Source organism: Narcine bancroftii, chromosome 3 (assembly GCF_036971445.1).
Source record: "Narcine bancroftii isolate sNarBan1 chromosome 3, sNarBan1.hap1, whole genome shotgun sequence".
NCBI classification, from domain to species: domain Eukaryota; kingdom Metazoa; phylum Chordata; class Chondrichthyes; order Torpediniformes; family Narcinidae; genus Narcine; species Narcine bancroftii.
The window spans coordinates 192,280,493-192,294,670 of NC_091471.1; the positions used below are offsets into that span (position 1 = coordinate 192,280,493).

A 14,178-nucleotide genomic window follows, 5' to 3' on the forward strand; every position below is an offset into this window, starting at 1 on the left:
CAAATCTCTGTCTTCTACCTGCCAGCCAGTTCTCAATCCACATCAATACTTTGCCCCCAATCCCATGAGCCTTGATTTTGGAAGCCAGTCGTTGATGTGGGAAGTCCAGGTACACCACATCCACTGGTTCTCCCCCATCTACTTTACCTGTCACCATCTCAAAGAATTCCAATAGATTTGTCAAGCACGATTTACCTTTTGTAAATCCATGTTGACTCCGTCCAATCCCTTCTCTGCTAGTCACATGCTCCGCTATTACATCCTTAATAATGGATTCCATCATTTTGCCCACTACTGATGTAAGGCTCACCGGCCTATAATTCCCCGCTTTTTCTCTACCCCCCCTTTTTAAATAGTGGGGTAACATTAGCTACCCTCCAATCCATGGGTTCTGATCCTGAGTCTATCGAGTTCTGGAAAATAATTCTTAAAGCATCTGCTATCTGAATGGCCACTTCCTTAAGTACCCTAAGATGTAGATTATCAGGCTCTTTTCCCCAACTATTTGTGGAGCTTATATATTATATATTTATAATATATTTATATATTTTGTGGAGCTTATATATTACAGTGCACACTGCAAGCTAATATGTATTTATTATTTTTTAATGCTCAGAATAATATCTTTGATACTGTGCTATGTAGCACCCATTAAAATAAACTAGTTTAGGATATGATGTGAAATCTCTTACCTTTGGTTTGTCTATCCAGAAAATCAGAAAGAATCATTGAGATCCGATCTGATGGAATTGCAAATGATATTCCTGCAGTCACCTTCAGTGTGTTTATTCCTATAACTTCCCCATCCTGCAGATGAAATTTTTATTTTAATTTAAAAAGTCTTATGCATGTATTGTCATCATTAGCTGGTTAGATTTAGAAAATAAAAACGGGCTGGATAGGGGAGCAGAGGAGGGAAAAGATTATGTCAAAATTTCATGTAATGTTGGAAGTCAAAGGGTGGAAATGTTCTCAGGGGCACCTATTTCAATGCAAGAAGTACTGCAAGAAAGGCAGATGAGCTTAGACCGTGGATCAGCATATGGAAATATGACATTGTGGCCATTAGTGAAACTTGGTTGCAGGAGGAACAGAACTGGCAGCTCAATGTTCCCAGCTCAGACACAATAGAGCAGGGGGATGAAAGGAGGAGGAGTGGCTTTGCTTGTCAGGGAAGAATATCACAGCTGTGCTCAGGTAGGGCAGACCTAAGAGCTCGCCTTCTAAGGCTATATGGGTGGAGCTGAGAAATGGAAAAGGTATGACCACATTCATGGGGTTGTATTAAAGACCACCCAATAGTAAATGAGAATTGGAGGAGAAAATCTCTAGAGAGGTAGTAGATAGATGCAGGAACAAAATTATGCTAATAGGAAATTTTAACTTTCCACATATTGACTGGGACTCCCATACTGTAAAAGGGCTGGATGGCTTGGGGTTTGTTAAATGTGTTCAGAAAGATTTTCAAAATCAATACATAGAGGTGCTAACTAGAGAGAGGGCAATACTGGATCTCCTATTAGGGAACGAGACAGAACAGGTGACAGAAATATGTGTAGGGGTACATTTTGGTCCAGTGATCATAATGCCATCAGTTTCAAGTTAATTATGGTGGATAGGTCTGCTCATATTGAGAATCTGAATTGGAGAAAGGCCAATTTTGAAGAAATGAAAAAGGATCTAGAATGTGTGAATTGGGATGTTGTTTTCTTCAAGGATGTGTGAGGTAAGTAGAAGACCTTCAAAGGTGAAATTTTGTGAGTACAGTGTCTGTATGTTCCAGAAATAAAGGCAAAAATAAGAGGGATAGGGAACCTGTTTTTTGATGGATATTGTGGATCTGGTTCAGAAGAGAGGTGCTTAATATGGAGCAAATGAGGGACTTGATGAGTATGGGAAAAAAAAAACGCAAGATAAAAACCTGAAGAAAGAAACCAAGAAGGCTAAAAGACAAGGTTGCTTTAGCAGACATTGTGAATGAAAATCCTGAGTGTTTCTACAGGTATATTAAGAGCAAAAGGATAGTAAGGGACAAAATTGGTCCTCTTGAAGGTCAGAGTAGTTGGCTATATTTGGAACCAAAAGACAAAGGTGAAATCTTAAATGTGTTTTTTGCATCAGAATTTACTCAGGAAATTGGTAGAGAGTCAAAGGAAGTAAGGAAAACAAATATTGAGATCATGGAACCTATACAGACAGGGTCAGAACCAAGGGGCTGCTTCCGCAGCCACTGCTCCCCCCCAAGCAAGGTGCCGTTCCCCCCAATATGGTCATGGCCATCGCTCCCTGTCAGACCTGCCCCCACCATTAATGTCTAGCTTGCCGCACACTATTGACTTTCCACCTGCCCCCGCTGCATTACTAGTGTGTATCAAGAGATGCTTGATGCAATAAAAGCAGTGCCCTCGTCTCCTACGTTGGAGGGGCGGATGGTGTTAACGTTCATTAACAGGTAGGTCCTACATCCAATCCCCCCTCTCCCCCGATCAATAGGTAGGACCCGGCACTCAATAGTAGCCCCCTCCACCCCGTCGACAGGTAGGTCCTGGTATCCAATAGAAACCCCCTCCTCCCGAGCGAGTTTATGAGCGTTCCACTGCGCCCCTCTCCCCCACTTCCCCAACACGCTAATGCTCCCCTCTAACATTCATTCTGGCACCAACCCTGTATATAGATGTCTTAAAGCAAATAAGGGTGGATAAATCCCCAAGGCCCAAAGAGATATTCCCTCTAAACTTGAGGGAGGCTAGTGTAGAAATTACAGGGGCTCTGGCAAAAATATTTAAAGTGTCCTTTCCCATGGGTATGGTGGCAGAGGATTGTGGGGTAGCTCACATTGTTCAGTTGTTTAAAAAAGGCTCCAAAAGAAGCCCACGACATTATAGGCTGATGAGTCCGATACAGTAGTAGGTAAATTATTATAAGGCATTCTAATAGACCAGATTTAAAGTATTTGAATAACCAAGGATAGATCAGGGATATCAACTTGGCTGCACAAATAGGTCATGTTTATCCATGAGTTTTTCCAAGGAGGTTACCAAGAAAAGTGATGAATGAAGGGCTGTGGATGTTGTCTACATAATTTAATAAGGCTTTTGACAAGGTCCCACATGGGAGGTTAGTCACGAAAATTCAGAGGCTGAGTATTCATGGTGAGATAGTCAACTGGATTTAACATTGGTGATATGGGAGAAACCAGAGAGTGGTTGTGGATGATTGCTTCTCACACTGGAGGCCTGTGACTAATGGTATGCCTCAGGAAATGGTTCTGTGACCATTGTTGCTTGTCATCTATATCAATGATCTAAATGATTATCTGGTAAACTGGATCAGCAAGTTTGCAGATGTCACAAAAATTGGAGGTGTTGTGGACAGTGAGGAAGGTTTTCAAAGCTTGCAGAGGGATCTGGATCAGCTGGAAAAATGGGCTAAAAAATGGCAGATGGAATTTAATGCAGACAAGCATGAGGTGTTGGACAAACCAAGAAACAACATACACAGTAAATGGTAGGGAACTGAGGAGTGTGGTAGAACAGAGGGACTAGGAATACAGATACATAGTTCCCTGAAAGAGGCTTCACGGATTGAAAGGGTGGAATGAGAGCTTTTGGCACAAGTCAAAGTATTGCGTATAGTAGTTGGAATGTTATGGTAAAGTTGTACAAGATATTGATGAGGATAAATTTGGAGTATTGTGTTCAGTTTTGGTCACCTAACTACAGGCAAAATATCAATATGATTGAAAGAGTGCAGGGTTTTACCAGGATGTTGCGCGGACATCAGGAACTGAGTTATAAGATTAAACAGGTTAGGAATGATTTCCCCCTGGAGTGTAGAAGAATGAGGGGAGATTTGATGGAGGTATAAAATAATGAGGGGTATAGACAGAGTAAATGAGGGTAGGTTTTTTCCACTGAGGATAGGTGAGATACAAACCAGAGGACATGGCTTAAGGGCGAAAGGGGAAAAATTTAGGGGCAACATTAGGGTAAACCTCTTCACACAATGAGTAGTGACAGTGCTAAATGAGCTGCCAGCTGTAGTAGTAAATGTGGGCTCAATTTTAAGAAGAATTTACACAGGTGCATGGATGAGAGAGATATGGAGGGCTATGGACTGGAAGCAGGTCAGTGGGACTAGGCAGAAAAATAGTTCGGCCCTGACTAGCAGGGCTTGTTTATGTGCTGTAATGTTTATGGTTCTATAGTTCTAAATGAATTTTGAGGTTTTGCATCACACTTATTGGTATAACATACAAGCAAAAAAAAAAAATCAAGATGTTAAAACTCAGTTTTGAAAAACTGGAAAAATGGCCAGAACACACATGAAATACAAGAAAGTGCATTGCTCTTCAATAGTACGATAAAGGATAAAAGATTTTGCTTGGAGTTGAAGAAGTCTTCAAATGCTGAGATTATGCTGGAAAAATTCAGCTGTTCATGGAGCATCCAGAGTAACCAACATTTTAAGCCTAAGCCCTTTGTCAAATCATACTGCAAAGATTTTAGCTTAGCATGAAAAATAAAATGTAATGAAACATAATTTGGCTTACCAAATTCACCAAAGGTCCTCCAGAGTTTCCATACTTTGGATAAATGCAATAAGCAGAAAATACATAGTCAGCATTTATTACATAACAAATATAGAATATTTAACAGATGAGACAATCCAAATTTATGCCCAAAATATTATCTGCCATTACTTTGACCATTATTTTAGACCAGCCTCTCACTCTCCAGTTTTCCTTTTCTTTCTATTACTTCCACAAAGCAATGACTTATTGCTCCCCAAATGTTATTGGCTATTTGGCAGAAATGGACATCAGTTGTTACCCAGCTTATTTTTGGTTATATATGAATAAAAACAACATGCAAATACAAAATTGCTCTTCCATTCAGCTGAATTCAGAGCACTGACATCTGTTTCAAAAGTCCAATGCTTATCAAGTACAGTGGATTGAAAACCAACACATTGGAACTTAAGTTGCATTGAAAAAAACTGACCTAATGGCCAATCAGCTGCAGAAATTTACAGTTGCAAGGCCTCAAAACTTGCTTTTACTTGTTGATGTTCTCCAGGAATAATCTTTCACTTCGTTGTGAGAAGTCCTCAGAATTGGTGAAGCCCCACCCTGGGCTAGCAAGCTATCAAAGTTGTCAAGGAGACTGAATAGCTGAGCATGTCCTGGACATTTGCTTGTACTTAACCTCCTCTCTCCAATGAATTGAATTCAATGGGTTTGCTCAGCTTACGATGGCTCATCTGGCACAGATTTAGCAGGGACATCTGCAGATTTACTCTCCCTCGAAGTCAAAAAGTGGTGCATAGCTGTCCCGAGATTTGCAATCAGACTAGAAGTTTAAGACTTCACTCCAGTGATCTGAACCTCTATTATTCAGGTAAAAATCAATATATTCTGAGTAGAATTCCCAGCTTTGAAGACACACAAGTCATCAAATGCTGAAATCTGGAGCAAAACACACTCTGTGGGAGGAACTCATCAGGTTAAGCGGCATCAATGGGAGAAAAATAATTGTCATATTTTGGGCCAGAACCTTCATCCTTCAGATTGAATTTTGCATCACCTTTTGATGTTGGTAAAATGTCCCAAATTACTACTTCATTCTCACCCAACATTTCAGGAAAAAAAATCTATTAAAAATACAAAATAATTCAATTTGTATAATCTTCTTTGACTATATTTCATTGACCTCCTCGACCACACAGAATAGCATCAAAGGATTTAAAATGGAACTGGTTTAAGTACCAATCCTTGCTCTAAGGAACTTGTCATCAACAATTCATTTTACTTTATCAAAAACAAGTTTTAATATAAAAAGACACATCACGTTTCTCCAAGGGAAAGTAAAATAATTGTGGAAACTAAATGAATAACAAAGAATAGTAGTTGTATGTAATTGGATACATACTGCTGAAAACTATCAGATCACTATTGGGAAATAGAAGTATTTATATTCCATGGTATGAATGTAGCCATATAGGTAGCTTTTAAATTTCAGCATGAAAGATGAAATGAGAAGTTAATTTTACGTTATTGTGGTGTTACAAGACACTCCATCTTCCTTTGTCACAAAGAAGACTTAGTTAAGGATTCATAATAGAGCATTCAGACAAGCAGTTATTCTTTTACAATCAGTGGACTAAGAGTCAGGATCATACAAAAAGGAAATAATGGGACAGTGACAACCTCCGAGGAGAACTGCATGAAGAGGTTTGAGGCAAGAATGCTCCAGAGAAAGAAGATAATGTACAGCGAAATGCTTTAAGGGAGATAACAACCTCAAGCTGCAGTTTCAATATAAAAGGTGAGTCAGCACTAGAATCACCCATGTCCTTACACACACTAATCACAGGAGAGAACTTGCATTTGGAGCTCAGCAAACCTTAAAAGTTGGTGATATCAGAGTTTAAGCTGGAATTTACTTAATGAATTGCTTAGACTAACAATCATTTTCAATTATAACTGGCATAAAATAAAGAGAATTAGAAGTTATAATTGTTGTTAAAATTCCCTGACCAATATACGAATTATCCAAAAGACAGAAGGGTCCTCAACATGACTAAGTGGTTCTTTTTGATTGACTGCTGTCTTATATACCCACATTCTTATTAGCAAACACAACAGATGTAACAGCTCTGCCATCTAATATCATTAGTGATGTTCCCCAAACTGGATGACTGACTATCTCTGTGACCGAGCTGTGTTCATCACACTGTGAGAGAACCTTGATATATTGTACGTACATTGATGATAGCATCTGTCTGTATGTAGTCCATATCTGAGTCTCTTAGGCCCAGTTCCTTTCCATCCCTCTGAGCAGAGCTGACAATTCCAGTTGTTACTGTATTTTGCAGAGCAAAAGGACTTCCAATAGCAACGACAAATTCTCCTGGTCGGAGGTCAACTGACCGACCCAACTGTAGCACAGGAAGCTTTCTCTGCAAAGTTTTATAGAAAATATAACAACAATATAATAATGTTATTCAAGGTTACATGATTGACTGTGTAGCATCTTAAGGCCATTAAACAAGTTCTTTTTAGACACTCCCTTTGATATGTTGGAGCTGAGGAAGCAGAACATCAAACTTAGTAGCCACAAGAGTACAGTGTTGAAACTATCTGCAGGTTTATTGGGTGTGACTGTGATAAACTCAGGTGTTCTCCCCATTTGCGAACATATGATTTTTATTCCTTTATAATAATTGAATCACGTGTTGACTTTTTTCCCCCCCCTCACTTCCTTTTCTATCAACATGTGGATTGATATTCGTATCATTTTGTTAATCTTATGGAAACTGATGTTTTATTTTTTGATTATTCTTCATTTTGACTGCAGGTTGATTGAAAATATTTAAAAACAAAACCTGATATGGGAAATACAACATCAACCATCCATCCAACACTTCATATCCTTCGCTGAATTTTGTCCATTTGTAATTACAGTTCATAATCAATTCTTGATTGTAAAACAAAATTGACTGCAGTTTGCCACATGCTATCTAGTTACAAAAACCACTAACCATGGACATTTGGAGAAGGAGGAACCCGACTGAAAAAGATTTTTAATTTTATTTGGCTAGATATGAATCTTTTTCAAGAATTGATTTAAAAAAAAATATCTGCTTAATTGCAAGGGAGAATAGTTAGAGTTGACTATAAAAGTCGAATGACAGATCATTCACTTTTATTGATTTCATGTGTTAGTTCTGATGTGGTTCAAACTAGTTATAGATGGAGATTTAATATTGCGTTGTTGATACAGCTGGAATTTATTACTTTTATTAGAGATCAAATTAATATATTTTTACAATTAAATGAGAATTCAATGCAAAGTAAATTTGTGTTATGGGATGCTTTGAAAGCATATCTAAGAGGTCAAATTATTAGTTATACTTCTAAACAAGAAAAAATATTGGGCAGATAGTAATAGGCTTGAGGAAGAGATTAAAAATTTGGAGAAAGATTTACAGAGGAATGTTTCTGAAGATAAAAAGACACAGTTATCTAATTTGAAAATGCATTACAATACTTTACAAACATATCAATGTGAGAAGTTAATTCAAAAATCAAAACAGCGGTATTATGAATTGGGAGAAAGAGCTCATAAGGTTTTAGCTTGGCAGTTGAAGACGGAACAAGTTTCTGGGACAATCAATACTGTTAAAAGAGGTACAAAAATTACTTATAATCCTCAAGAAATTAATAATGAATTTCATTCTTTTTATCAGGATTTATATAAATCAGAGTTTGAACAAGATGTTGATCGAGTAGAATCTTTTTTGGTTGGGTTAGATCTTCCATTTTTGAATGATTTAGAAATTCAGGAGTTAGATTCTTCTTTTACAGATCTGGAAATTAAAGAGGTATTACAAATGATGCTTAATGGAAAATTTCCTGGAGACGATGGATCTACACTGGAATTTTATGATTTATTACTTCCGGTATTTTGATAGGTATTAGAGCAAGCAGCAGAAATGTCTTCTCTTCCAGAGTCTTTTTCTAGAGCATTGATTATGGTTATTCCAAAAAAAAAGATCAATTAAAAGTAGCTTCATATAGACCAATCTCTTTGTTAAATGTAGATTATAAAATTGTAACTAAAATGTTGGAAAATAGGATAGTGAAATATTTACCAAAGTTAATTCATGTAGATCAAACAGGATTTATTAAAAATTACTCAGCTGATAATGTTGTTAAATTAATAATGTTCATTAATGCTTCTAGAGAACAACTTGACTTACCTTTGGTAGTGCTTTAGATGCAGAAAAAGCTTTTGATCATGTTGAATGGTATTTTTTATTTAAAATTTTGGAACATTTTAAATATGGTCCAGCTTTTATTGGATGGGTAAAAGCTTTATATAATAATTCTTCAGCTAGGGTAGTAAAAAATGGATTAATTTCTCCTTCATTTAATTTATCAAAATCAATTAAACAGGGTTGTCCATTACCTCTGGCTTTATTTGCTTTGGTGATTGAGTCTTTGGCTCAATGTACTAGAATGTTAATATTAAAAGGTATTAGTGTTAGGGAAGATGAATATAAAATTAACATTTTTAATTTATTTAACAAATCCTAAAGAATCTTTAGTATATTTATAGACATGTTTCGAAGAATATGAAAAAATGTCTGAGTATAAAATTAATTGGGACAAGAGTGTTTCAAATGAAGATTATTCAGAGTGTAAACAGATTACTCAGTTTCATTGGTCTGATAAGATAAAGTATTTAGGAGTGACAATAAATGTGGAATATCGTCAGTTATATCAATTGAATTATATGCCATTGTTAAGAAAAATGAAAGCAGACTTGAAGTGGAAAGATTTACCTTTCACTTTAATAGGAATTGTGAATTGTATTAAGATAAATGTGTTTCCATGAATACAGTATCTTTTTCAATCTATTCCTTGTTTTTTTTTTAACCAAAGTCTTTTTTTTAAATAATTAAATGCTGCAGTTCGTTTATTTTTGTGGAAGAATAAATTATCTAGAGCTACATTGCAAAAATTGACTTGGAAATATTCATTGAAGGTCTTCAGTTACTAAATTTTGAAAATTATTATGAGGCAGTACAATTGAAATTTATTAATCGAATGTTAGATAGGGAACAAACTCCGATATGGGCCAGAGTGGAATTAATTTAACTTTCAGAAAATGATGTAAATTCTTTTATTTATAAGTGGAGACCAAGGTTTTTTTGAAGTCTTATAATGTCCCTGTACTTAGACATTTATTTGATATTTGGTATAAGAGAGGTTGTATAATTGGAGCAAAGGGTAAAATTACTGGTCGGACTCTTTTATATATAAATCTATTTATTTATTTATTTAAATTCTCACACACACACACACACACACACACACACACACACACACACACATATATATATATATATAGGATTATACCATTTTCAATGGATAGTTGTTATTTAAAGGAATAGGATTTAAAAGGAATTTGAAGGGTAGATGATTGTTTTGAGAAAGGAGTTTTTCTTTCTTTTATTCAATTACAAGAAAAAATAATACTTCACTGAATTCAATATTTGCTTATGTTCAAATACAAGCTTTTTTAAAAGAAAATTTTGGACAAGAAATTAAACTTCCTAATTTGTCCAAATTTGAAAAATTAATTACAGATTCTTTGAAAAAAAGATTTATAATCAGAAATGTACAGTTTGTTGCAAGAGAAGATGAATAAACTTGGTGTTTATAGAATAAAAAGCAAATGGGAGGAGTTACAACTTACTATATTGGAGGATGATTGGTTAAAGATATCTGAAAGTGTGGTAACTAAGTTGATTAATGTAAGATCTTTGGCTTGGCTTCGCGGACGAAGATTTATGGAGGGGGTAAAATGTCCACGTCAGCTGCAGGCTCGTTTGTGGCTGACAAGTCCGATGCAGGACAGGCAGACACGGTTGCAGCAGTTGCAGGGGAAAATTGGTTGGTTGGGGTTGGAATGTAAGATATAATTTAGTTAAATATAACTTTGTACATCAGTTATATTTGACACTGGAGAAGTTGAAAAGATATGGTTTTAGGGATTTAGATTTACGTTTTCGGAGTGGAGTACAAAAAGGGACTTTTCTACATTCGGTTTGGTTATGTGAAAAAGTGCAAAATTTTTGGTTAAAAGTTAGACAATTTTTAGAATGTTTATATAATATTCAGTTATTATTTGATCCTATATTATTTTAATTAGGATTTATGACAGAATTAAAGGGATTGAATTTGGATAAATTTCAAATCCTTTTATTCATTTGGCTTTAGCTGTTGCAATAAAATGTATAGCAGTAACATGGAAAGATTATGTAGAGATTAGTATTCAAAGATGATATAATGAATTGAAATCCTGTATCTATTTAGAAAAAAAATAACATATAGATTACACATTTTTTTTTATTAGAAGTGGGATCCATATTTAAAATGTATAGGTCTTGGTATATGTTGATTAAGAAATTTTAATTATTCTTTATATATGTTATGTTGAGGGACTTTTAGATTTTGTATAAGGCTCCATTAGTATGTAGAAGTAGGGTTTTTTTTAGAGGGGTGGAGGGGTGTGGGTTGGGGTTGTTTATTAATTTACTAATTTAAGACTATGCATTTTACTAATGTATTTTTGTAACACAGTTTTTTTAATTGTATCATATTTTTAAAATATTATAAAGTTTTCAAAAAAAAACCACTAATCAAAAGTTTTACTTAATTCTACTTTCTCCAAGCTGCTCACTACTGTAATATTTTGGGGAGTAATAATGTGGTACTGACATAATGACAGCACTGTTGCCTGGGTAGTGAATGAACCTGCAATACAAGTAGACCTTCTGACATAATGCAAGGTTAGCTTGTGCATAGTTCTCAGCACAAAGTACAAGAAGGAAGGGCCAGATCTGCTTAAATATGACATATTGCCTTTAAATTGAAAGATGGAAATGTATGCAAAAATATTGTCAGCAAAAGTAACATTAACGAAATGCAACAGCATGGGTTCTGCTGCTATGTATATTAAAGAAAATGGCCATTACCCTCTGAAGAAATGTAAAAGGAGTATCAGTTGAGAGAACAAAGTGAATACTGTCTTACCCATAACCAATTCCTGAGAAATTTGTTAATATTAAAAGTACATTTACACATTGCTCTATATTCTAAGCAGTTAAACAGCCCAAATGCATATTTCTGCTGTTGCTAACACACGCTCTCTCTCTCTATAAAAAATTATGGATCACCTGTGTTTGATTGGCATGGTTGACACGGATGCTTTTCATTGCCTTGTTTCCTTTGAGCTCCGATCAGAATCTGTAATCTTGGCAGTAATTATTTTTCTATGTTAAAAGTTATTAAGTTTGAAACTGAATGTCATTGTGGCTTCAATAACAAGGGTGAAGGTTGTTTTGTTTTTAAGTAGCACAAGGATAGTCAACATGTGCAATTTTGCTCGTGGTTAGTTTCATCCTATCATTATTACACTTCTTGGTTATGATCCAGTCCTCCATATTGGAATGAAAGTTCTCCCTTTAATATTTGTGTATGTTTGACACCATGATCATCATCAGAATCAGACAGCAAAGAGGAAGCAGACAGGAGTGAGAATGATCAGCTGGCTGAGTGGTACCACAAAAACATTGCAAAAATAAGGAATTGTGGAAGTCAGGAGAACACTGAGGGGTCAGTTGTGGAAAGGATGAAGAACTTCAAGTTCCTGGATGTCAGCATCTCTGAAGATCTATCCTGGGTCCTCCATGATGATGCAGTCATGAAGAATGCTCACCAGCAACTTTACTTCATGAGGAGATTGGTATTTCACCAAAACTCTTGGAAATTTCTACCGTTGTACTGTGGAGAGGACTTTAACTGGTTGCATCAATCTGTACTATGGAGGTATCAATATGTACAGGACAAGAAAAGACACAGAGAGTTGTGAACTCAGCAAGCTCCATCATGGGCATCAGTCTTCACTCTATTAAGGACATCTACGCGAGATGATGTCTCAAGAAAGCAGTGTCTATCCTCAAAGACCCAACCACCCAGCCCATGCCCTCTTCTCAGTCCTACCATCAGGGAGTGGTACAGGAGCCTGAAGATGAACACCCAATGGAATAAAAACAGCTTCTTTCCCCTTTACTATCAGATTTCTCAATGGAAAATGAACCACAGATACTACCTCATTATCTCTTCTTTTGCACTAATTTATTTTTAAAAAAATGCAATTTATAGCAATTTTGCAACAGTAATGCTGCCGCAAAACAACAAATTTTGTGACATGTTCATGATAATAAATTCTGATTCATGAAATGAGAAGGTTTTATCTCTGCAGCAATTATTAATTTTCAGTCAGAAATGCATAATAAGTAATTTGGAATGAGGATGGCTGAGTGATATAGAAAAATGGAGAAATTCACCCAAATGCACAAAGAACAATATTTATTTTGATTTTGGAAGGGAAGAAATTTTTGAAAATTGTGTAGTGGCGGCTACTCTGCTACTGAAGGATCTCACAACCAGACGGGTTGAGTTCAGTGAGTAAAAACTCGTTTATTCAGGTCTGCCTGGCTGGTCTTATGCTCCCAGCCCGGACCTGGCTGAGAACCACGCCGGGGGCCCTGATGTCACCAGAGCGTCACGTGGGCTGCAGAGCGCGGGCTTCTGAGCCTGGTGCTGAGGTCGGGGAGAAAACCCCAATGGTGCCATTTTGGCCGGCTGCCCGTGAAATGTGGGGCTGGTTCACCTGCCTTTTTTTTTTAAACTTTATTTAAGATTTTATAACATGAATAACATATAGGATTACATTTAAAAAAATTAAGAATAAAATAATAAAATTACAATACAATATCAGTAATCTAAATAAACTATACCCTCCCCAATAATTATTACACACTAATAACCCAACTCAAATTAGTCCAACCCCCCTTTCCCCCAAAATAAAGAGTGAAGAATTAATAAAGTTAATAGTGTGTGAGAAAAAAACCCACTTACAAAGAAAAAAAAACAAAAACATAACTGATTAAAATACTAACAAAAAGAAAAGTAATTAATACTAAGATATCAGACTTAAAAAAACATATTTAAATCAAACTTAAATGCATATATTTAACAAACGGAGTTAAGATGAAACATATTTAACTCAAACTTAATATAAAAAAATTAGTAAAATTAGTAACATTATCTATCAAAAATTCTTAAACAATAATCAATTCTTAAAAAAAAATTGTAGCATGGAAAAAAAGATGAAAAAAACTTTCTCTATAGAGATAAACCTTCACCAAATATCAACTAACTTCACATCTATCATCATATTAGTCACATAAACCACCATCTTAAAACAAAATTCAAACCTCATTAAGCATTGTAAAATTCAATTTTAGTACTCTTCCACCATTTTTCCCTTTTACTCTTGAATAGTTATCCAATAAAAGCTCCAATAACACATTTAAATATCCCCAATCATTACGTTAAAATTCAGATATCCAAATAATAAAAACACATCTACAACGAAATCTATATCTTCAACAAATGGAGCATAAACCACAAATAAAATTCAAGCCTCATTAAGAATTGTACAATTCAATTTATAACTTTCACCATTATTCCCTTCGTTCTATAACTAAAATAGCAAAATAATATACACCAGAATTACCACTCTTTTCACCTTAAAGTTA

General features: G+C 35.5%; 1 protein-coding gene across 1 annotated transcript in view; it reads right to left on the reverse strand.

Moving 5' to 3' along the window:
• htra3b (HtrA serine peptidase 3b) overlaps positions 1-14,178 on the reverse strand; it is a 49,203-nt gene that overhangs the window by 19,411 nt on the left and 15,614 nt on the right. Inside the window, exons 4-6 of the mRNA XM_069926166.1 lie at positions 6,766-6,960; positions 4,553-4,585; positions 693-807 (exon numbers count right to left, since the gene is read on the reverse strand). Of these exons, the coding sequence (XP_069782267.1) occupies positions 693-807; positions 4,553-4,585; positions 6,766-6,960 (343 nt within the window). The remainder of the gene's footprint in view (positions 1-692; positions 808-4,552; positions 4,586-6,765; positions 6,961-14,178) is intronic.